Source organism: Strongylocentrotus purpuratus, unplaced genomic scaffold (genome assembly GCF_000002235.5).
Source record: "Strongylocentrotus purpuratus isolate Spur 01 unplaced genomic scaffold, Spur_5.0 spur5_scaffold_14, whole genome shotgun sequence".
NCBI classification, from domain to species: domain Eukaryota; kingdom Metazoa; phylum Echinodermata; class Echinoidea; order Camarodonta; family Strongylocentrotidae; genus Strongylocentrotus; species Strongylocentrotus purpuratus.
Window position 1 is genome coordinate 29,327,478 of NW_022145599.1, and position 25,191 is coordinate 29,352,668.

At 37.9% G+C, this 25,191-nt stretch overlaps 5 protein-coding genes across 9 annotated transcripts in view; 3 read left to right on the forward strand and 2 right to left on the reverse strand.

Annotated features, from left to right (window-relative positions):
• Positions 1-5,706: 5,706 nt before the first annotated feature.
• On the reverse strand, positions 5,707-6,542 carry LOC582332 (histone H3, embryonic). The gene has a single exon (XM_003725387.3). It carries the CDS (start codon positions 6,170-6,172, stop codon positions 5,762-5,764), a length of 411 nt encoding a protein of 136 aa, XP_003725435.1. The 5' UTR covers positions 6,173-6,542; the 3' UTR covers positions 5,707-5,761.
• A 730-nt stretch (positions 6,543-7,272) lies between these two features.
• LOC373343 (late histone gene L2 H4) lies at positions 7,273-7,584 on the forward strand. Its single transcript, NM_214550.1, is given in 1 exon segment — positions 7,273-7,584. A coding segment is annotated over 1 exon segment (312 nt).
• A 1,494-nt stretch (positions 7,585-9,078) lies between these two features.
• On the forward strand, positions 9,079-17,716 carry LOC373347 (late histone L1 H2b). 2 transcript variants are annotated; one of them, XM_011671399.2, is made up of 2 exons: positions 9,079-9,940; positions 17,386-17,716. In XM_011671399.2, the coding sequence occupies exons 1-2, from the start codon at positions 9,573-9,575 to the stop codon at positions 17,396-17,398; spliced, it is 381 nt and encodes a 126-aa protein (XP_011669701.1). In that variant the 5' UTR covers positions 9,079-9,572; the 3' UTR covers positions 17,399-17,716.
• Positions 12,805-15,599, forward strand: LOC582250 (rRNA methyltransferase 2, mitochondrial). The gene is made up of 3 exons (XM_782210.4): positions 12,805-13,601; positions 14,531-14,684; positions 14,960-15,599. Exons 1-3 carry the CDS (start codon positions 13,389-13,391, stop codon positions 15,400-15,402), a joined length of 810 nt encoding a protein of 269 aa, XP_787303.3. The 5' UTR covers positions 12,805-13,388; the 3' UTR covers positions 15,403-15,599.
• The window catches only part of LOC586135 (regulatory-associated protein of mTOR), a 41,930-nt gene continuing 33,119 nt past the window's right edge, over positions 16,381-25,191 (reverse strand). For all 4 annotated transcript variants that reach the window (XM_030984660.1, XM_030984658.1, XM_030984659.1 and 1 more), the window contains 6 exons: positions 24,945-25,051; positions 23,844-23,974; positions 23,396-23,485; positions 22,236-22,352; positions 20,720-20,849; positions 16,381-19,606 (listed from right to left, as the gene is read on the reverse strand). In XM_030984660.1, coding sequence (XP_030840520.1) covers positions 19,541-19,606; positions 20,720-20,849; positions 22,236-22,352; positions 23,396-23,485; positions 23,844-23,974; positions 24,945-25,051 — 641 coding nt within the window. In that variant the 3' untranslated portion in view covers positions 16,381-19,540. The remainder of the gene's footprint in view (positions 19,607-20,719; positions 20,850-22,235; positions 22,353-23,395; positions 23,486-23,843; positions 23,975-24,944; positions 25,052-25,191) is intronic.

Below are 25,191 nucleotides of genomic sequence, written 5' to 3' on the forward strand. Positions count from 1 at the left end.
AAGTCTGCCCGGTTGAATTTCCGAACGACAAGATGAATCAACATTTACGCTGCACCCATGCCAAAACATGTGGTCTCGCATGCAAGCAAGGCATGGCTGGAAATGGAATCATTTATTGACATAGGTCTACTAGATATCTATAGTGCATGATCACCGGTATGAGAGTTAAATTAATAATCATAAATTAAATATAGTGTACAGTTTTAGCATGATATTGATCAGGATTTTCTTCGCTTTATAAGAAATTGCCTTTTCTAAACTGATCTTACCAGATATTCCGCTAAACACGTACACGTCCTGGGCAGGATTTGTAGTTTCTTGACATCTAATGAACTGATGATTTCCACAGTTAGATTCAACTTGTTTGTGTGTGTCTAGTTAGTTTGCTGCGATCTAAATCGGCGTCGGAGCGTTAGCTGCGATCGAGTTATCACAGCAGATAGTATGTAGACTCGCGCACGTGCACATGGCAAGTGCCTGGGAAGTTTTGTTTACAAATAACATGAATTATCCATTACACAAATGGGTTAAAAATACAAGTATGAATAAGTAATTTCTAGATGTTGTAATAACATTTGTTCATATAAGTATATGAAATGAGTGTAATAATTATAAAAATAAACTTTTAATGCAATTACATCACTAATAAAATCATATTGATATAATGTCGCTACACCATTTCCTAATAGTGTCCCTTCTGTACAATGAAATAGTCCGTGCCATCAAGCATGTTCAAAACGGCGGGAGGGGTGGGGCGACATACAAGGCTCGGCTACATGTCTTCATAAGCTAAAAAGAAATGCTATCATAATTTTGCAGAACGCATTATAGGCTTACAGGGATGAATATATAACTCCATCCCACTGACATGGTCACTACATTTAATACCAATATACTAGTAGTTATATAAACACCTCCCTGCATATACTGTACATGGGAGGACACAATCCCAAACTAAATTACTCAAATCAATTAATTTTAAACGCCCGTTATCGCAACTGACTGGGTTTCGAAGCGGGGGCAGGGGCGTCGCCAAAGGGGGGGTGTGGGGGGGTGCGACACCCCCCCCCCACCTGTCAGGATATTGTCGGTAAAATTGCGCTGCCGTCGGGAAAAAAGAGAAAAGGGGGAGGGAAAAAAAAGAGAGGGAAAAAAAGAGAGGGAAAAAAGAGGGGGAAAAAGAGAGGGAAAGGGAAAGAAAAGAAGAAAAGGGAAAGAAAAGAAGAAAAAAAAAGGAAAAGAAAAGAAGAAAAAAAAAGGAAAAGAAAAGAAAGAAAAGAAAAGAAAGGAAAGAAAGGAAAAGAAAGGAAAGAAAAGAGAAGAAAGAAAAAGAGGGAGGAGGGGAAAGAAAGGAAAAGAAAGAAAAGAAAAAAAAAGGAAAAAAGAAGAAAAAAGAGTGAAAGGGAAACAAAAGAAACGGGGGATGAAAGAGAAGAGAGAGAGGGGAGGTAAGAGTCTGAGAGAGGAGGAGTGGGAGTAAAAGAGAGAAGGGGGTTGTTGGGTGGAGTCGTCTCGTCGAGGGAGCAAGAAAGACACGGGTAAATATGTTGCTGTGTCGGGTCAGCTTTGTCGGTATTCTTGCTCGATCCTCGTGTACTATAACAATGCAGAAGTTTGAAGTCGGTGAGATGTATATTGTCGGTCGGCCGACAAGTTTTTTTCCCTACGAACTGTGACTACTTATCCACTGTGACGACTTCGAGAGTGACTACAACTACAATACTTGTATATTCTCGAAGTTTCACTTGCCTATAATATCAGCTAAAGAAATCAGAGGTTTAACATTTTCGGGGAAACTAAATTCAAACAAGGTTTAAGAGTCAACAACGGTACGACGAATCGTCTTCCTTTCTTTGTGATGAAACGCCAAAAATTCCGCGCTTCGCGCGGAAGGGGAAACTTCATTTAGACGAGTCGAAAATATGAAACGAATTGTCTTCTTTCTCTAATAATTTCAGGAAACGTCCAAGCTTCCGCGCTTCGCGCGAGAGGGGGAAACTGAATTCAGACAAAATTAACAGGGCTCATTTAGAGTCGAAAACGGTACAACGAATCGTGTTCTTTCTCTAATAATATGAGGAAGTGTCAAAGCTTTCGCGCTTCGCGCGAGAGAGAGAAATTGAATTCAGATGAATAGGGCTTAATAAGATTCGAAAACGGTACGAGGAATCGTCTTCCTTTCTCTATATTGTGATGAAACGCCAAAAATTCCGCGCTTCGCGCAGAAGGGGAAAACTTCATTTAGACGAGTCGAGAACGGTACAACGAATCGTGTTCTTTCTCTAATAATTTAAGGAAACGTCAAAGCTTCCGCACTTCGCGCGAGAGGGGGAAACTGAATACAGACAAATTAATAGGGCTTATTTGGAGTCAAAACGGTACAACGAATCGTGTTCTTTCTCTAATAATATGAGGAAACGTCAAAGCTTTCGCGATTCGCGCGAGAGGGGGAAACTGAATTCAGATGAATAGGGGTTATTAATGTTGAAAACGGTACGACCAATCGTCTTCTTTCTCTAATATTTTAATCAAACGTCAAAACTTCCGCGCTTCGCGCGGGACGGGGAAGCTTCATTCAGATAAGGATTAAGAGTCGAGAACAGTACACCGACTCGTCTGCTTTTTCTCATAATTTAATGAAACGTCAAAGCTTCCGCGCAAAGCGCCGGAGGGGGGAACTGAATTCAGAAAAGGATAAACAGTCGAGAACGGTACAGCAAATCGTCTTCTTTTTTATAATAATTTAATGAAACGTCAAAGCTTTCGCGCTTCGCGCGGGGGGGGGGGGGGGGGACTTCATACAGCCAAGGATTACCAGTCGAAAACGGTACAATTAATCGTCTTCTTTTCCTAATAATTTCAGGAAACGTCCAAGCTTCCGCGCTTCGCGCGAGAGGGGAAACTGAATTCAGACAAAATTAACAGGGCTTATTTAGAGTCGAAAACGGTACAACGAATCGTGTACTTTCTCTAATAACTTGAGGAAGTTTCAAAGCTTTCGCGCCTCGCGCGAGAGACTGAATTCAGATGAATAGGGCTTAATAAGATTCGAAAACGGTACGAGGAATCGTCTTCCTTTCTCTATATTGTGATGAAACGCCAAAAATTCCGCGCTTCGCGCAGAAGGGGAAACCTTCATTTAGACGAGTCGAGAACGGTACAACGAATCGTGTTCTTTCTCCAATAATTTAAGGAAACGTCAAAGCTTCCGCACTTCGCGCGAGAGGGGGAAACTGAATACAGACAAATTAATAGGGCTTATTTGGAGTCAAAACGGTACAACGAATCGTGTTCTTTCTCTAATAATATGAGGAAACGTCAAAGCTTTCGCGCTTCGCGCGAGAGGGGGAAACTGAATTCAGATGAATAGGGGTTATTAATGTTGAAAACGGTACGACCAATCGTCTTCTTTCTCTAATATTTTAATCAAACGTCAAAACTTCCGCGTTTCGCGCGGGAGGGGGAAGCTTCATTCAGATAAGGATTAAGAGTCGAGAACAGTACACCGACTCGTCTGCTTTTTCTCATAATTTAATGAAACGTCAAAGCTTCCGCGCAAAGGAGGGGGGGGGGGACTTCATACAGCCAAGGATTACCAGTCGAAAACGGTACAATTAATCGTCTTCTTTTCCTAATAATTTAAGGAAACGTCTAAGCTTCCGCGCTTCGCGCGGGAGGCCCATCACCCACACCCCACTAATGAGCGCGCTTTAAAGTGATTCTCTTGCTCACTACCGCCCCTCGCTAAAATAAGATCCTAGCTCCGCGCCTGCATTAAAATATATAGCTATGATGCTGACTAAATAGAAGAAATAATTCGTATATTTATGTCGTCGAGGAAAATGACCATTTTGCGCATAATGCAAGTACTATAGATAGTCCATAGGAAAAGCAATTTAGCCTTCGGCCCCAGGTTTATAGGGTTGAATTTGTAGATATTGGACATTTAATTTTGTCGGTAATTGGTGGCTAGTTTTGTCGGTAATTGTTGGCCTCTACACCCCCCCACTGAAAAAGGTCTAGCGACGCCCCTGAGCGGGGGTGTGGGCCTGTTGTGCCCCCACCCTCCCCCTGCTAGGGAGATGGAGAGTATGTAGACATAGAGGTCCAGATGTATGGAATTCTCTACCTAACGATATTCGAAATATAAAATCACCAAACTCCTAAAAGAGCACTCAAATGTATTATCATTTCACACAGTCATGTAAGATATCACTTGCAATATATAAATCTATATCTCATTATACCGAACATAAAATTTAATTCTATGTGATCTATAAGACATTTTAATAGACTTAACAATATACCTCTTTTGTATTGTACTTGTAAGTGTTATTGCTGTTGAATTTTTCTTGTTCTTTCTAAATAGCTCACAATTCTTTAGGAATTTGATCTGCATAATATTACACATTTGAAAGCTCTATTCGCTTATGTTTCATCACCTTTGTGTGTTCATTTTTTCAACTGTTTAATATAGTTGCAACTTGTCTTTGATAATGACATTTTTATATTCTTTTTCTTGTGAAGTCGATTCAAATGGATTGTAAAATTGAAAATGATTTGTTATATTATATTCTTTTTCATGTGATGTTAACTCCAATGAATTGTGAAATTATGAACATGCATAAATATATCCCTGGTGGCCGCAGCTAGCTACGATTACCACCTCAAGATCCAAAGATGTTTCTGTAAAACCCTCATTCCTAGATTTTTGTCCGGATATTTTGAAAAATTAGTAGGAGGGGGTTACCCTAATAGTATTAATGAACTTGGTATTTTATAGTCTGTTGTACTTTACAAATGCCATTGGTCAGTTTCAACAAGTTTTGTTCATTCATCATTTCAATCGTGCGTGCACCACTATATACAGAGGCCCAAAACAAGGTGAAACCGACCGACATTACTTATTAATAATTTAGTTGTAGCTATCGTTGAAATACATATCCTCAGATTCTTTATTTTTCTAACTTTAGAACAAAGAGATCAAAATAATGATCAATATGTAATAAACTGTCCTCAACTTTCTAATTCAAAATCAGCATTATTTCCGGGAATTAGGCCTAATATTTCCCCAGGTACTAGAGCTGAGAAGCCCGGGGGGGGGGGGGGGAGGGGATAATCACATCTTAGAACATACGGGGTGTGCCGCCTTTAATGGGTCACTTAGGTCCCATGTTTAACAAAAATACCATTAAAAATGGGTCCGTTTTTTTTTCTTCAAAATTTACAAAATTTTTTCGGGTGTTTGCCATGCATGTCATGTTTCGAGTACATTGCTCAGTAATCAACTCCCCATGCATGTATGGATTTCGATCAAGGATTCCCTCCCCTCTGGCTTTCATAATTCAATCTCTATCAAGGTTTTTTTTTTTAAATGAACTGATCGATAGGAACTCTAAAATATTTGATTTGCTTTTATAGGGGGATTTAAATAGAAGCAAGTTCCTGCACGTTTCAGAGGGTAAATTTGAACCAATGAATAATTAAATGTTTCCTCTCCCCCCCCCCTCTCCAAAAAAGGCTCTCATACCTGTTATTCTTATACGTTTGCTATCGTGTTAAAAATTATCATGCCAATATGAATAGCAATAGATCTAGAAAAATACAGGAAAGCATAAATTATAGAATATTTAAAAGAATGGAGTAATTATGAGAGATATACACACTAAACAGGAGAGTAAGTAATCTGAATCTTTCTTGGAAATGTAGTGGCTCTGAAAAGAGCCGGTTTTGCGTTTAATCAAAAGATTAAAAGAGCGATTTAAGCACGCTCGCCACGGATACGGCGGGCCAGCTGGATGTCCTTGGGCATGATGGTGACACGCTTGGCGTGGATGGCGCACAGGTTGGTGTCCTCGAAGAGACCGACCAAGTATGCCTCGCTGGCCTCCTGAAGAGCCATGACTGCGGAGCTCTGGAATCGGAGCTCGGTCTTGAAGTCCTGAGCGATCTCACGGACCAGACGCTGGAAGGGGAGCTTGCGGATGAGAAGCTCGGTGCTCTTCTGGTAACGACGGATCTCACGGAGAGCGACGGTACCGGGCCTGTAACGATGGGGCTTCTTGACTCCGCCGGTGGCTGGGGCGGACTTGCGAGCTGCCTTGGTGGCGAGCTGCTTGCGGGGAGCCTTTCCTCCGGTAGATTTACGTGCTGTCTGCTTGGTACGGGCCATTTTGTCGATCGTTCGTAGATGAAACAATAACTGAATTTTTAAAATTCGCGGCTGAGCTATATATGGGCGATATCAAGGGCGTTGATTGGATAGTGAAACTCTGGTTTACCATTGGTCTACTCGTGTTGACCATTCGCAAGCCTTTGCTAGCGGCATGACGATCCTCTTGTCAACGTATCGCCTGATATCGTGCTTCAATTTATATCACAATAATATCAAAAACAGTATACTAATTTACTACTTTGGCACCTTATTGCGATCCAAAAGCATGCTGAATATACTATTAGTACGTTTTATTCAAGATTTACTCCCGATTCCGTTTGAATTTTACCTTCATAAAAGTAAGACCTTCTCCACGATGCACCTGCCGCACGAATCAATTACGCATGCAAATTTGTGAAGCCCCGCCTTTGCAAGATTGACGACCAATCGCGTCGCGAATAGAGTCGGTACGTTATGCGCCAAAGGATACATGAATACTGTGAACGATGTATGATTCGAAACACATTTTCCTGTTTGTTTGCGATTTTTAATTGATAAACATATTTTAAATACCTATCTTTCACTATGTAGATGACTACTAAAAAGCAGTGTATGATTAGAATTTAATTTCATCGAAATTTATGTTGGAAAACACCAAAGAAATTAGACGTAGAATGAAAAAAGAAGTATACATTTTTAAGGTAGTGTATAAAAGGCCTATGTAAATATCGCAGTTGCTCATAAGTGTATTCCGATCTTTGTTTTGCGTGATTCATGAACATTTTCACTAAAAACATATATTTTAGGATAAATGTAATAAAAATTATTCTTATAAAACAGCGTATATTAATCATTTCAATATCATGTCGACATTGTACATGCAATATTTGTCTTCAAATTGTTGAAAATATGTGTATTTAAGTACTCAAAATACGCTTTGTGGGGCCGTCGACGTATGCAAATAAGATGTCTAATACTGCCCTCATTGCCCGACAAAGGAAAGGAGCCCAAGAGCATACAGTAGTGTTCCCTCCAGGTTCGGAATAGGGGTATATATACTGCTCTCTCGCCGATAAATATCATATTCGACTCGTCGATACACAACATACAAATCAATCATGTCTGGACGTGGTAAAGGAGGAAAGGGACTCGGAAAGGGAGGCGCCAAGCGTCATCGCAAGGTTCTGCGTGATAACATCCAGGGAATCACCAAGCCAGCCATCCGTCGTCTTGCTCGACGTGGAGGAGTCAAACGTATCAGCGGTCTCATCTACGAAGAGACCCGTGGAGTCCTCAAGGTCTTCCTTGAGAACGTCATCCGTGATGCCGTCACCTACTGCGAGCACGCCAAGAGGAAGACCGTCACCGCCATGGACGTCGTCTACGCCCTGAAGCGACAGGGACGTACCCTCTACGGATTCGGAGGATAAGAAGTTACTTTCTTACCAGCAACAAACAACGGCTCTTTTTAGAGCCACCAAATCTTCAAGAAAGAAATAATTAGATAAACTCGTCTCTGACATTAATTTTATTGATACATGTAATGTAATATGAAATGTATGATAAGTAATTAGGTAATCGGAATTTAAAGCCCGAGTTCACTTGTCAAGAAAGCAATTGGCCGCCTAATGGTAATTGACAAATTATGTAAATGAAGAAGGTTGGGTCCTGTCCATTTACATTTGTATTTAAACGTAATCACTTGATAGCATGACTTGAAAACTTACAATATAAAGCCCTAGATGTTGGTGAAAAGACAGTCTTTCGTTTCTGCCAGCTCAAGAGACGGAAGTGCATTGTACCTATTGGCGCCCATTCTAACCGTGAAATCGAAATGACGATAGTATTGTACGCCATTAACTGACGATTTATTCCAGACTCGGCTGCAAGAGCAGAGGTCCATTATAACATGTTTACATGTAGATATAAACAAACAATGAACAAGAATAAGGGAACATAATTACTAAAACTGACATATTTACAAGCTAGATAAAAAACAATGAACACAATTAATATTAAAGGTAATACAAAGTTAATAAATGAAAATGTTGTGAAATGTAGCCAAAAAACGATAATAAAAAGGATTGAGCTCTGGTATGGGAATCGTATTATGAGAGGAATTTGCTACGATTTATTTGGATTGTTTATCTTGCAGTAAATCAAATTGGTTTTTGAACTAGTGAAATGAAGAAAAAAAAAACACCCCAAAACTTACTGGGCATCATCTTCGATAAAACCACAACTCCCATTTGCACATGGTGTCGGGCCTTATATATTCAAACCCGGATTTCCTTATCTATCTATGCTCATCACTCGGCCATTATACATTTTCTACCAATATTGTTTGGCACCGGCATGTCATTTATTTGTAATCTTGAACATTCAGTTGTTGTTTTTTTTTTGTGGATTCTGTGAGAATTTTGTTTCTATATTTGTATGGAACAATTATCTTTATAGGCTTAATTCGTTTGGTGATGAACCACAAATCACAACATTTTGTGTCATTTTTATTTGTATACACAAATATTGATGAGTTCAGGGAAGGACATCCAACAATGAAATAGAATATAACGCCATCATAAGTGAGAATATTTGCTGTAACAAAAATGTAAATTCATATATTTATAGTAGGAATGCTCAAATTTTGATTATTCCTGTAAAATTATGAAAGCATTTGATTTTCACCAAACCGCCAAAACAGGCGAGATTTGACTAAACTCTTTGCATACTCTATATACATACATAATCTAAACATTCGATCCTATAATTATGTGCAATATAATTATAACCAATAGCCTAGGTAGTATTCAATGCCCAGTATAATTCAGTTTATTTCTTTTGGCGATATTACAATTATAAATATGCTGGTAATGCTCTTTACTTAGACTATATGGCCCTCAAAATATAAAGATCTTTTTCAACACACGTCCACCACGTGTTATCGGTTCGGACGAAAAAGAAAAAAAATAGAAGTATATGCATCAAGGATCCAAGCTAGGCTATAATATTCACTAAATATAATAATTAATGAATCCGACACATTATTTTCTGTGGTAGTAGTATCAAATTATTACATATTTAGTACATGGTACAACATACATGTGCGGGTTCCTGATGCATTTCTACAATTCCACCATTTTCCTACGTGTACTTCCCCATATACGAGGGTAAGCGCAGTTCACACTATTGAACAAAAGACAAAACCGTTGGGTTTCCCCACTAGCCATATTTGCATACACGATTGAACTGAGTTTGCGCACTACCCAACTGCTGAAAGCACTGATTTGGATTGGTGAAAGCTGGTGCGCTTCCGATCCTTATTTGCATACCGTGGCCGGTACGTTTTGGATCCCGGCGTTTGATATAAATATCGGACGCTTCCAAATGTACACCAGTATTCGTGAGAATCACAATCATCATGCCTGCTAAAGCACAACCAGCTGGAAAGAAGGGATCCAAGAAGGCTAAGGCCCCCAGACCTAGCGGGGGCAAGAAGAGGCGAAGACGCCGAAAGGAAAGCTACGGAATCTACATCTACAAGGTGCTGAAGCAGGTTCACCCTGACACTGGTATCTCCAGCCGTGCCATGTCCATCATGAACAGTTTCGTCAACGATGTCTTCGAGCGCATCGCCGCCGAGGCTTCCCGTCTTGCCCACTACAACAAGAAGTCCACCATCACCAGCCGTGAGGTCCAGACCGCTGTCAGACTCCTCCTCCCCGGAGAGCTGGCCAAGCACGCCGTCTCTGAGGGCACCAAGGCTGTCACCAAGTACACCACCTCCAAGTAAATTGGTTCACACCATATTTACTACATACGGCTCTTATCAGAGCCACCAAATATTCAAGAAAGATTCATTCGATTACGCTCTTTAGTTATCTTTTTTTTTTATCATTTATTTTAACAAAGAATGTAATTGTTTATGGTTAAATAAAAAAATATTGGGCATTTCTTTTTTAATATGATATTGAAAAAAAACTTAAATAATAATATTTTGCAAAAAATGTTATTCATTGTATTGACAAAATAAAAATGAATGGTTATGCCTAGCTAGTAGCACACTGAATAACTCGGTATAACTTTATCCCCACTCAATTTCGTGATTGTGCTGGGTGTCGTTTGATCCTCAAAGGGTGTATGAAAGCAGGTTGTATAATTATTATCCCGTATAATGAGGCACATAAACTTATTTTTCCCGAACTACAAACTTTGTTTGGACTTCCCATCTGTAAGTAATGCGCTTATGAATGACATCGAGAAGTAAGATGAAACAACTCTATTCAAAATTAAGCTGACAATCGTATTTTGAGAGAAACTTATTTTACTGCCTTCAAGTCCAAAACAACGTCTAAGAATGATGGGGGAGATGTCTTTCTTATTGTGTATAAACTATACAAAAAAGGTGTTGTATTTCTGATTTTTGTCATAGAAGGTTGGCAGGCCAGTGAGACATCTTCATATACGGCATTTCAAATTAGGCCTACACTTCAAACTTTTGATGTTCATTTTTAAAGTTGAATTGCTTGTCTAGTTATCTACAACATGGTGTGGACTCCTGGAGGAGACGAATTAGGCCAAACCGTTTTTTTCTCGAAAGTTTCGATTGTAATATCCAGGAATAAAAGAAAATCTTAGTCCACATCTTACTCTGAATGCGCTCAAGTCATAGCCTTTTACAAACTTAATTTGAGAAAATGTCATTTACCATTTCAAATTTCTTTCAATCGGTGTCTATAAATTCGAGCACAAATACATACAATAATAACAATGAGGAAATACAATGAGGGCGTTATTGTTTCCCGCGCAAAGTGACTTCTCATTGAGAAGTTCTCAATGCATGCAAGGGATGATCATTGGTTTGAAGAAGTTTGAAGGAGGGTGGATGGAAGTGTTTTACCTCTCAATGCAAAACATTACAATGAACAAACAAATTGAGATTTTATGTGGTTTATTTTTAATTCTTGTAGTTGAAAGGTTTCCCGTATTTTCACTCAGTTTCGAAGAATACACAATTTTTGTTGAACTCCATGTATAACTTTCTCAAACTATATCACAAAGAGGGAGACATTGAACTGTCCGGCAGGCTCGGCAGACTGCATTGGCTAATTCGCTCATAAGAAATTTATTCAGGTTTCTATCCAAGAAATTGCAGGCAATAAATTGTGGGCATTTTTAAAAGGAAAAAGTGGACCTATTATCATCATATCTGATCTGCCGTTATAGTGAAGGAGAACAAGATGACAGTGCATTGTAACCACTTTTAAAGCAATATCAGTATCTAAAATAACTTATTTATTTTTAATTCATTAGGCCTCTTTCAATTCAGTCATATTTTGTAGGTCCTTACCGTCCTTGATCATTATATCTACATAACTCAAACTTGACCCGTCAACGCCAGTGCTATATATGTTTTTGAGATTTTTGCTCACAATAAAATCCATCGACGAAAAAAATTACTTTTTGGTGCATGACGCTGTATCTAAAGCTCTAAACCTTAAAAATCGCATCGGACTATCGAATCGAATGTTTTTGGGGTGCTTTTAACGATTTAGAAATATGTATTTTTTAGTATTCATATGCCAAGTTTGATGAAAACAGAATTGCAATGCATGTATCTGTAGGTGGAAAGTTTTATAAAGCGTAAAGTCGTTGTTGCCTCTTTCAATCTGAACAGCTAAACAATTGGCGATTCCGTATATCATGATGATAAAAATGATGATCATGAATTGATGATGATGATGATGATGATGATGATTGAAGATCGATGATGATGATGACGATGCTGATGATGACTGATGATCAAATTGATGATGATGGTGATGAATTGATGATCGATGATGATGGTGATGATAAAGAATTTATTGAAATCAAAACAAGAGCAAACAGTCCGAAGACTGCATGACACCTGTCTTGGGTACAAAATAACATTTAAATCAAATATATAATAAAATAGCAGTGACGAATACATACATAATTCAAAATATCAAATAACTAAACTATCATCACTAAATATTGCAAAAAGGACAGTATTATAAACAATAACAACAATAATTATACATCATTACAATTACATCAATAGAGGACTCTCGAGCTGTGCAATAACTAAACTCAGGCACAGACCGAGAGTCAATTGAAGAAAAAAATGCATAAGACTGGGTTTTAAAAGATTTATGGTGAAAAGAGGGGAATATGTCAGCTAAACAAAATTAAAGTATTCCGATGCGGTACATGTAGCATACAATAAAGAATGTCACAAGAGAGGATAGAAAGAGAAGAGAGTAAGACAGAGGGAGAGAGAGGGGAGAAAATGAGTAAGGGAAGAGAGAGAGAGAGAGAGAGAGAGAGAGAGAGAGAGAGAGAGAGAGAGAGGGAGAAGGAATGAGATAGGAAGAAAGTTAGGGGAATATCAATACGATCTGTAGACTCTGTAAAATCATTATGCTCATTTGTGATGAGGATGGCGATATGTCTATTATGTTGTTGTTTATTATGATGTAGGGGTAAGCCAAAGGGTTTCGAGAAGGAAAAATATTTTTTTTTAAAGCATGCTTTCATGTAGGTCCCATCATATTCATCTCAGGCCTACTCTATATTGACCCTTATGTTATTTATTATGTATTACTGATTGTTAATTTATCACACAAAAATAAGTTATACTTTATTTTGAAATGTATATGTAACATGAGAAATATGAAATAAATAAAATGAAAAGAAAATAGTATGGAGTCCATGCATGGCAGTGAGACACACCCATTCCACGCCCTCAACCACGCCCACTTTTTCATACACGTGTACGACTGTACGTACAATGTTATGAACCGCTGCATGCCTTTTTTTTTTTATACCACCTGCGCTAGCTGTCGTTGGCACCCGAGCCTATCGGGTTGAGCTGGCGGCATACTCGAGAATCGCTGGCATTGGATGGAGGTCGTCACTGACGCATATATATACATGGTCCTGCATAAGACCACTCGCTTAGCCAGGTCAATGAGTTTCTTCATGTGACTTATGAAAAACAATATTTACTGCACGATACAGGAGATTTTTGGATGCCGTATATATCCTTTGTATGAATTATCAGAATGGATGAGTTGAGAATCAACACGTTTTTTGGTGCGTTGTCCCAGATATTGAAATTTATGTGAGTTGAATGTGCAAATTCTATTAAACTTTTAACTTGACTTGAGTAATAGTTTCGTCATTCTCTGAACAAGTTCTATCAACAATCGCCATCATGTCACAGTCAAGGAATTTCATATTCCCTATGTGCACCTGTGTTCCTGCTTTTGTATCGTCACAGTCGACGCAAAGCATGTTTTCCCCAACAAGAAGTCTTCATTTGAGTGGTGTCTTGAGGAAAAAGAAGCCAGGTCTGAAGAACAAATCTCATAGCTCGCAACAATGGATCAACAGGCATGTCAACGATCCCTTTGTCAAGCAAGCAAGGGTATGACTCTTTATGAAGCTAAATCACAAATTTAAATTGAGGAGGGGGGGGGGGTACAATTAAGTTGGGGAGGTGGATATTTATCACACATAGGAGCATCACTATCCTGGCTGTGCAGCTAGCGCTAGCACTTTTGATTCTCAACATTTCAAACCCCACTGTACAAAACTCAACTGATTTCACTAAAAATCAGTACTTTAGTTTAGTGACAATTGATGACACCTAAATAGCAGTAAAATACATGTTAAAAAGAATAATTAAAAATTCAAATTGTAAGTCTACTGTCAAACTTTGCTTACAGCCCCATCGGCATGATTTTGTGCAGTCTATGCAATATTGTGTGGTGTGTATATTTGTGTATAGGTCTAATAATACCTGCCTCACAGCAAGTATGCAGTGCTAGAGGTCAAGTCGCATTAGCATTGACTCTCTATGCTTTGCTGGAGTGGATATTTATGTATTGCCCAGGCCAGCTGCAAGTGACTTGAGAGAGCATGTTAACACTTTACAAATGTTTGTGCCAGTCTCCCTAATCAAGTACTAAATTTAAGGATATGAACCTCTAAAATACCCCAAATCTTATTTTTTAGCACAAATTTAAAAAAGAAAATAATTTCATGATCATCGTCACTAAGGTAATGTTCAAATTAAGTTTATCATAACCAAGTCGGTCACTATTCAATGTAGTTATTTATTTTGTATGTAAACAGGACCCTGTTATAATATTCAAACAACTTTTATGATTAAACCAATTACCTAACCCCCAATTTAATTTATTATGAAGCAATATAATTCAGTCTGATTGATAATTGAAGTCTTAACGTTTTTGTAATGCAAATTAATGAACACTTATTGATTGGAAAAAAAGAAGAGGAAAAAAAAAGGTTTTCGAAAAGAAAAACTGAATAATCCATGTCTATTTTTTACAGGCTGACAGCTACAGAGCTAGAAGTGCATACAAACTCCTTGAGATAGACTCCAGGTACAGACTCTTGAAACCTGGTAACACTGTCATCGATTGTGGAGCAGCACCTGGCTCATGGACACAAATGGCTGTTGAAAGGACTAACTCTGCTTTGCAAAGTAAGTGTGTATTATTTCAGGTATTATTATGGAATTTATTATTATTATATATTATTTGCACCAAAAAACATGATTACTCTTTCTGTGTAATGTAAAGATTATTTTCTGAATGTGGCACTGCTTCTATGTGTACCTGTCTGAATACTTTACAGTTATTTGTAATATTTTGTAAATTTGGGGTTGATATCAAATGTACATTTTAAACATCTTTTATGGTGTTCATGCATGGTCCTCACCAAAATATATTTTTCTTCTCACTTATCATGACACAACAGATCCTGCCAAACCCAGGGGAATTGTCATCGCTGTAGATCTGCTTCACATGCAGCCTATAGAGGGCGCCATCATGCTAGGTCAGAGCGACTTTACCGACCCTGCCGTCCAAGAGCGGATACTGGGTCATTTAGACAAGAGACTGTCCGATGCTGTCTTAAGCGACATGGCTCCGAACGCTACAGGAATCCATGCCATGGATCATGAACAGATCATCGCCCTTGCGCGGACAGCGATGGGTTTCGCCACAAAAGTCTTGTGTGAGAACGGTCACTTCCTGGTGAAATTGTGGGATGGGCATGACACAGGGTTGTTGAAAAGGGACTTGGTAGAAAGCTTCCGTTCAGTGAAGATACTTAGGCCTGAGGCAAGTCGGAAGGAGTCCTCTGAGATCTTCCTCTTGGCTCAAGGTTTTAAGCGGTATCTGGTGCACCCAAAAAGCTGATGTACATCTCCTCTTAATCAGCCACTGTAACAAGGGCGACTTGATATAGAAGTGAAGATGCAAACAAGATTTGGTACATGTATGCCATGATAAGTCCCATGTGCCATTAGCTCTTCATGAGGCAATCATTTAAAGCCCGTCTGTACAAGTTTGGCCAGGGCGTATTAGACCTCCCTGCAAGGTCACTGACAGGTGGTTATCTCATCAAATCAGCTCTCAATTAACACACGAAAAAGGGGATCATGGGGATCAACGGGTATCGCTTCGGAATTGTTTGCTATATAGAGGGCGCAAGTAGCTACAAGTAGTGCAGTGGGGCTTTAACTACCTGCCGACTCGAGGTTTCAAAAGATATTTGATGCATCCAAAGAGTTGCAATAGAGATCGTACTGCCTCATGATCAGCCATTGTAACAACAAGGATGACACAATAAATGAGTATTATCTTAAAACTTGATGGGAGATGTCTTCTAAAGTCCTACTTTGTGTCATTTGCCCTACAATGCAGGAATGAAGTAATCATCTGAGATCTACCTCTTGGCACAAGGTTTAATGATATACATGTATCTGGTTAGAATCTGGAAGAATGTTTTTGGCCCCCAAATCTAGAATCGCCACTGCAGAAGAATATCTAAGAGTAATTGTGTTGATGCCTATGAAGGTGTTCATTCTAGGAACTGTCTTACAAGGTGGTGAAGGAGAGCTTTTGAATTTTGACTTAATTTCAGTTTCAACAACGGTCAATTTATGCTGGCCTTGATATCAATCGGGACCTCTGTGAAAATGTTAGTGTAGAGCTCTGAATAGTCTATGAATGCCTCATAATGAAAAAAAACTAGCTGCATGAATGAAATTTCATGTTAATTTCAAATATGTCTTACTACTCTTATGCAATTAAGCAAAGAGGATTTGCTTATACTTTTGAAGTATGGGTACAACAAATACTTTGGATAATTCAATAAATGCAACAAATTCAATATTTATATATTATGTCAGACATGAATCTTTATTTTGAACAAAGACCATATTGAGCAGTCATGCTTCTTTATACAAATACAATTTCATAACATTCCATAGTTTATCTTATATACAGTTTTACAAAAGAAATCAGAAATTGTACATATTCAGACAAAATTAAATACTGCATACCCTTTCTTTATGACTGGATAGGGCATATGAGAGGATTTCTTTTTCGTAATAATCTTAACATCGCATTTCACAAAATAAAGTGTTTTGTCACGAGCCTGGTCAAAATATTGTTTGGTTGACATCAAAATTAGGTTTTGTGCCCTTCAAGTTGCAATGTTCATGTATGCTTACCGGTATGGGAAATATAGAAAGAGTAACATACTATTACATCGAGGTTACAATAATCTGGAAACTAAAATTTTAGCGAATGGACGAGGAATTACAAGTACAACATTGGTACACAGACATAGTGAACTGTGTTCATCAAATTTCATTCTTTTCATTCCGTAATTAAAGTATTTCTGCAAAAAAATTATACAAAAAAATTTAGTTAAGAACTGAAAGTGAGAAATCAATTTTCAATAAAAAATAATAATTATAATAGCATTACTGTTTAGGTACCGTACTTGTTTTATGAAAATAATTCTAGTCACAAAATTTCTTTCAGATGGAAATATATTGTTGCATTTCATTCTTATGCCAAATATTTCTCAATAATTTTGGTGGAAGGGGGGGGGGGGGGACAAGTGAATGAAGAATAACAAAATTGACCAGTTTCCACTTCAAGAACTGCTGGAACATGAAATCTCTTCCCCCCCCCCCCCACCCCCAAAAGCCATAGGTATGGAGCTTGGGCTATCTTTCTCAAGCACAATGTAAGCTTTTCACTTTATTCTTCACGTCGCTTCCTATGAAATATTGCAATACCAGTATCTTAACTTACCTGAGCATGCATGGACAGATCATGGTAATTTCCTTTCTCAAGAACTTGTCTTGAAAATTAATTACTGTTAAGCACAAAGTATTGACTGTCCCTGATGACAATATCCATGACATAATTGTAATTTCAAATACTATAAAAGGGTACCGGTAAGTCAAAGATATTTGGTCGTTTGGTGTCTCAAAGTCCAAGAATTGAGCAGTTCTAAACATAAGCTGACATGAAATGAGTCATTTCAGTTTACCTCTTGTATTTCTTACATTGTAATGAATACTACTACTAATATGATCATTAGCTTTGTGCTTCCTAAATTTTTCAGAGAAAAACAATCTTTCTTGCAGATTGATTAAATAATAAATTAAAGCAAAGGTAACATGATGATGATTGATAAATAACAGCTGACGTATCTTACAATTAAAAATTAGCACCATGTTTTATAGTGTCCAAACTTAATGTGCAGAGGGTGGGGTGGGAGGGGAGTGGGGTGGGGTGGGCACCCCCTGGATCCGCCCGTGATAACAAATCTGTACTAAAGAGATGGGAGATTGTAAGTTTGTGCATGATTAAAGGACTTGCGATCAATCCGTATTGATTGATTACAAGACAAAGCCTAAAGCTCTATTCAAGCTTCAGACAGTTTTATTGCTCACTACTTCCATAGAGTGTTATTTTTGTTGGTTTGTTTTGTTTTTCTTCTTCACTCCGAGGAATACTGATTGATATAGACATGAAAAGAAACAAATCCTGCATGGGATATGACAGCCAATATATCTCGAGCTCTCATCCCAACAAAGAATAATGTACAGGATGTATATCATCCATTCACATTGATAAAGTATGGCACAATCTGGTGGCTTCTCCCCGCCTAGCCCACTTCTTGAAATGCAATACATCATGAAGGCTAGAGAGTGTGAGCACATACTAATATTCAAAGCCCTTGTGATTCTCAAATCTCAATAAATGATTTGTCATCACTAACCTAAGCTGCCTATGGCTTTGTGTGAAGACATGAACAATGTTACGCAGGACACAGATTTATAGATTGATTTATCGTCTTGAGCCACACGGTCATCAACTTGTAAACTTTAAGACAGAGTCGCTCCAAACACACAATCCAAGCTGCATCCATGATACATGAGTATGAACAGATAGAATGTGATCTCCATTTAGACTGTTGGGTACAGTTAGCACATTGTAGCACAATTAATGCCCATCATGGAGAATGGTAAATAATCCATCTGAATTTCATTTTGTGACCTTATGTTGAAGAAAGCACCACATGTAGATTCTCCTTTCATCGTCTTATGCAAACATGAATTAGACTACCACAATACTAGCTTAAAAGTTTATCAGATTAGGGGGTGAGTATATATACGTCCTTACCATTCCACAAGGTGTAATTGTCACTATAAAGAATAAACGTATATTTTTAATAAGTAAATTGATTTGAAGCATATGATCATACCGACTTTAAATTTTGCCAATACTCCATGACATAACCACTAAAAGGTGGAAAGTTTATGTTGGGGGGAGGGGGGGGGGGGTTATGAAAATTAATTGACAGGGTAGATTTACAGTGTATTGTGCACTTTATATATATGGTACATGATTCATTTCGAGGCACTAAACACACATTTTGCAGACACGGTCGTTAAAGGAAGTTGTTTTTTCTTTTTCAAAGTAAGTGTAAAGACACACAAGAAGAAGGCTCAAGCATGGACGTGTTCAGAATTGCACACTTTTCAAATATGTGCACCAGTATGGTAAATTGCCACTTGGTCTACAACTTGGTCTAATGCCATTTGGTCCAAACCTAATTTCCATACATGGTCCAGTGATCATTTTTCCTGACAGGCAATACGTTTAGTAGGCCATATTGTCAACTGACTCATTTGGTCTACCTCATTGGTCTTGCCCCATACTAGTCTTCTTTTATGCATTTCATATGGTAGTAAAGGAAATCAGTCTTAACCTCACTACCTGCAAGGCAGAATGTTCATTAAATGAAATGATAATTGGATCGTATGTATAGAGTAATACAGGTAGACAAATGGATAAGGACAAAACGAAATAATATGAACTAGGTTAGATATCAGATGACAGAAGTTAAAGACCAACTGGCAATAAACCACCGGTACACGACATCATTGCTCCACATAGAATGATCGTTTCACAGATAGCTGTACACAATTCAGACGTGTAACGTAGAGGAGTGTGGACGATGCCAGGGTTATCTCTTCTTATCTGTGGAGTAGATGGAGAGGAAGGAGTCTCGGCAACCAGCAGCTAGATGGAGCTAGGAGACAGAACATAAATGAAGAGATGATGAGAGTAATGATAGTGAAACAGTTATCAGTTTAGCTCATAATAAGGATGGAAATATACTCTACATACGGTGCCAAGGTTCTGGCATTCCCCTCCCCCTCTTATTTCAGCCTTTAGATTCAATACTAAGTATTTTAATAAAGTACTCTTTGGACTCTGTAATGATAATGTCGTTTATACTTTCTCAACTGTATCTTGCTAATCAAGCAGTATGGATATATATATATCTCTCTCTCTCTCTTGTATATTGTATCCCCCCCCCCCCCCCTCCCCTGACTAAATAAAACAAATTCACATCACATGTACATTCTTTCTTTTTTTCCTCGTTTTTTTTTTTTTTTATTCTTCTGGTACATCTAAAACCTTGTTTATTACCCCATCCCTGTGTACCGTTCCCCCCTTTCACATACACACACACCCATACACTTGTGCATTCTCTTTCCCTCTCTCTTTTAATCCTTGGTGGGGCCACATCCTCTATCGTGGAAAACCTCAACCAAACTTTTCTCTCTATAAATAACCCAACTACTCTTACTTTGAGCCTTGTCTACAATAAAACTCCAAGGAAGTGTTTCACAAAGACTAAGATCGACTTTAAGTCGAACTTAACTCTAAGTTGGACTTAAACATTATGGAGAGCCATTTATAGCCTTAACATTAATTATGTTCAAAAGCAGAAATTGAAATATTTTAGTCTTTTCATAAATTCCACATCAAGAACTTGAAATCTCTCATGATAATAGAAAACATGAATGATTTGAAAAAACATTTTATGCCTTTTAAAATTACTTTTACAAAATATTTTCGAGGATGCTAATGGCTTTCCATAATTGATAAGTCCCACTTAGAGATAAGTTCAACTTAGGATCTTTGTGAAACACCCCCCTGGCATTGGTTTCCCAAGGGGCATACGAATCGTGGTCATAAATCTACAAAATGTACCTTTTTTGATAGTTCATTATTGAAGGAAAAAGTATCATCTAAATATCATAATTGAGAGATCAATGGTGAAAGCAATCAGTGGCATGACTTAAAGTTGATGTGAAACACCCTCCTGATCATATACCCCAATGTTGATAATTACCTTGTAAGGATGGAAGGCCAGTGTGCTAACCGGGCCTATCCTCTGCCCTATAAACCCATCGTAATACTTGATAGTGCTTAGTGAGTCTCCATGCATGTTGTACACATTGATCTGCTGGTTCTTGTACCCACTGTCAATCAAGATAGAAAGAGAAAACATTGTACTTAATCATTAGCGATTATAACAGATTTGAAGTATGTATTGATGTAACATTTAAATTCTAAAACAAAAGCAAGGTTAATGAAAAACGGGTAAAAGCTTTGAGTGATATACTAAGATAATGTTTAAATATTATATGTATATACAAATTATGTTATTGTGAATGTTGTAGATATGTGAAATAAAGTTTCATGAAACAGAGTATACATGGTCCTTTGAAAGAGGGGTGGATGAGTTTCTGAGGATAATATTATTTGTCTGCAGTACGATTGTATAGCACTTAGCAGGCAAATGATATGTGTATCGTTAATGAATGCATAATTATGTTATATATTACAATTTGCATAGGCAGCTCGTACAGGTGTGCAATTAGTGTGTAATTGAATCATTCCAACTTGAACTTTCAACAAGACAACTACCATGGAGCCGACCGAAGTTGCCGATCTTGTGAGCACGAAAAATTGGAGAAAGTCAAACAGGGCTTCTAAGCCAGCTTGATTCATTGATTTCTGATAAATTAGGAACTTGTCAGCAGCGTATTAATGACAATCAGAGAGAACTTAGCGAATCTCAAATAGTGAAAATTGAGGAGATGAATAAGGTCGTGTACAAGTTCCGCAAACGTGGTAATGAAGAACAGTCATTGTCAGGCAATCCCACAATAATTGGGAGTCAAGAGGAATGACAGTCAAAATAATATGTGAAGTTATAGGACAGACCAACCAGTATCTAGTCATTGAGAATCACATTATGAGTCATGTTCAAAGAGGGCTTTTATTAGACAGGGTGTGTCTTGATCTAGAGGTTGTATTGAGGACAGATTGCATGGGAGTAGAGATTAGGGATTAGCTGATCCATTCATTGTAAAGCTCAGCTAATCCAAGACACCATCTGACCATCTCAGAAGGACCTCACATTTCCTATGCAACCCTTTGAGTACTTTTGTCTGACCAGATTGCACACAATCGACTGGGTATCAGCAGAGAAGCATAACAAGCCTTCCTGTTCTCAATCAGCCTACTAAAGGCGTCATTGTTTCTGTCATTTAAAATGAGTTAATTGGGTCTTTTGAAAGCAGTATTATACATTGTACAAGTGGGATCTTGTCTGACAGAGGATTTCCAAACTCATTCATAACAGTCCGGGGTGTCTGGGTGTACCTGATATGCCAGAGCGCTGAATATGTGGCTGCCAACTATGATCGTTGTAATAATGTTGGAGCGTTAGAAGCACCAAGGAGTGACAAACGTATACACTCTATAAAAAGCCAGCATTATAATCATTACTATCTACCAATATCAGCTGTATAAGTGAGTGTTAGAGATAGGTATATTTCAGAAGATAGAGTCGTTCTTACCAGGCAAATATTCCTGCATGTGGGTGGACTTCCATGGTGGTTAGATCTGGAGCTGTGTTGACTACCTTCACTGACTCGGTGAATCGAGGGTCCCAGAATCGGACATCACCTCCAAGACTGTATGATGAATAAATAGAGACAGAGTAATATATTTAGTCAACTTAAAATCTGGATTGTATCTCAAGCTTAAAGCTGATCAGTACTAGTTTACGGGAGGGATTAGAGCGCCCTGCAAGGTCACTGGACAGGTGGTTATCTCATCAACTCAGCTCTCAATTAACATAAGAAAAAGAGATTCATGGGGGACCAATGGTCACCGTCTAGGTAGTGTTTTCTATATAGATGGAGCAAGTAGCTACAAGTAGGACAGCTGTCTGTATCAAATACACTCACATTGAAGTCAAAATTATCATTATTATCATGATCATATTTAATTATACCTTATACACCTTCTAATTCATCGCATCAACATCCTCTTCAGATCTCCAGACCAAGAGTACCCTACATCAAAAAGCCTTTTCTGGCCACAGCACCCTTTTTGGAAGAACTTACCTTTAGACCTGAAAACTACAACATCTTTAGAGAGTTTCAATTCCAATACCCTTTTTTTATAGCAATGCTAGACACCAGAATATGGTACTTATTAGGTCTCTTATTTCTTATTCATTTTTCCTTGTTCACCTCTGTATAGAAATTCTAGATAGATGGCGCAATACAAATGCCATTCACCATCATTACACTTTCAGCTATAACCATCATCATTTACCCTTTCTCTCATCACCATTATCATTGATTATCAGTAAAACTATCGTCATCACTGTCCCTATCATCATTCTCATACTCAACAAAATAACAATTACAATCATCACCATCATCATCATCATCATTACCACCATTACCATACCACTGTTGTTATCACCATTATCTTCTTTATCACATCATCAACCACCATCAGCATCAATATTCTTTTCGTCATCGTCGTCTTCATCATCATCCTCACCATCATCATCTCCATTATCATATCTATCCTCATCACCATCACCACCACCACCACCACCACCACCACCACCACCACCACCACCACCACCATCACCACCATTGTCATCATAGCATCTAATGTTGAAGCTTTTAATGCAATATTAATTCACACAATGACTTACCCAGCACTGATAATCTTGCCATCCCCTGCTCCTTTCTGTAGATGAACATTAGAAACCCAGCTCTGATGCTCTCGTAATGTCATCACCCGACTGTAGCATACAAATTACAAGAAAATCATGTTAGACCATTCATTTACATGACCGTCCGAGTAGTAAAAACAAGCACAGAACAAAAAAGAGATAGAACTTTTGTAATTTCCAATCCTGTTTTATTGATTATAATAAAATAGCAAAATCACCTTCCAGAAAAACTTGATATTTTCTGAAAATATGACTTTTAGGAAATTATGGATTATTCAATATTCAATATTGAAAGGAGTTTTGACTTTATTGTACATGAGGGGATTTAACATGATTTAGAAATGAACTGCCTCACAGTTTAAACTACAAACAAAGTCACCCTCACATGGTATACATGAACCCAAACCCGGCACACCAGTCCACCTACCATTCTTGTGGAGCTAGTCTTCTGTCGTACAGCCTGACTGATCCGTCCCCGCACCCTGCTATAAGTAGAGACCTTCCCACTGAGTCACACGCAAGACTTGTAACACAGCTATCCGCACCTGTGGGTATATCCTGCACAACAGAATGGAGAAAATGGTTTTACTGATAAATGGAGAGGATGACTGTACATTTAGTTTTCATGGCGCATATATTTGTTTGTTTGTTTCTTTTATTCGTACACCATGTAAAATAATTGTTTACAGATAATAAAATTCAGTGGGTTACATCGAGATATAATACATACCGGTAGTAGGAACAGAGCATAAACAAACAAAAAAGTTTGAAGCGCAACATCCCTAAGATAATGTAGCTGATAATTATTAGGTTTAGATAGAACATTAAAATCATTATCAAAGTAATTGCTAATTTTCCAGGGTCCCATAAAACAGTCAATAAGTTATGAGGATATGGAGGCTTGATACATTAGATTTTCTAACCATACATTTACATGATCAAAAGTGTACATGAAATTAGTTCTTTGTGTTATCGTGTCACACAACCGTCATATGTATAAGTTTGCAGACATCCCATTGAAATGCTTGTATTAAATTTAACACATGTTTTAATGGGATGTCAGTGAACTTGTACTTATGATAGTTTTGTGAAATGAGGACCAGATTGAATGTAATGACTAGTTTAATCTAAATCCAAAATTCAATCACATCAAAATCAAGCGCTCTTTTTCTTTCTGCTATCATATGAATAGGAAACTTGAAGCATACCCAGAGGTTAAACATTTAGGATGGTATTCTCGAGTTTAGTCCTAATACTAAGTATGGAATGCGAAGTGTCCATATGAATTTATTTTTGAATAATTTGATATGTCCCTAAATTACCATGATAACATAAATATTTCAAAGTTATATTGTTGTTTATTAATTATCTTATTACATTTTATTTTAATTTAGTGACAGATTAAATTATTTAAAAACATATTCATATGGATACTTGGCATTCCATTCTTAGTCGGGTGATTAAACCATGGACTAAAGTTAGTCTGCTTTCGAGAATACCACCCTTAATGGCCTAGGCAGGTACCAACCTGTAGTTTGAGTTCTCTCTGGGTATCCCAGACCCGTATCGTCCTGACATCCCCTGAGGCTAGAAGCATCCCTGATCCCTGCTCCCAATCTAGAACTAGACCAGATCCTGAAAACAGAGACAACACATTGATGAAAGAAAATAATATTGGTGCCACAGGAGAATCAAATACAATGAATGTTAGTTGACTTCTAATAAATTTGTTTGAGAGTATTATCTTTTTTACTATTCAAAACCTTTTAATTAGA

Coding starts and splice junctions, on each gene's coding strand:
- LOC582250 (XM_782210.4), top strand. CDS start 13,389: ATGTCACAGTCAAGGAATTTCATATTCCCTATGTGCACCTGTGTTCCT. Junction 13,602..14,530: donor CCTTTGTCAAGCAAGCAAGG/GTATGACTCTTT, acceptor TATTTTTTACAG/GCTGACAGCTACAGAGCTAG. Junction 14,685..14,959: donor GACTAACTCTGCTTTGCAAA/GTAAGTGTGTAT, acceptor ATGACACAACAG/ATCCTGCCAAACCCAGGGGA.
- LOC582332 (XM_003725387.3), bottom strand. CDS start 6,172: ATGGCCCGTACCAAGCAGACAGCACGTAAATCTACCGGAGGAAAGGCT.
- LOC373347 (XM_011671399.2), top strand. CDS start 9,573: ATGCCTGCTAAAGCACAACCAGCTGGAAAGAAGGGATCCAAGAAGGCT.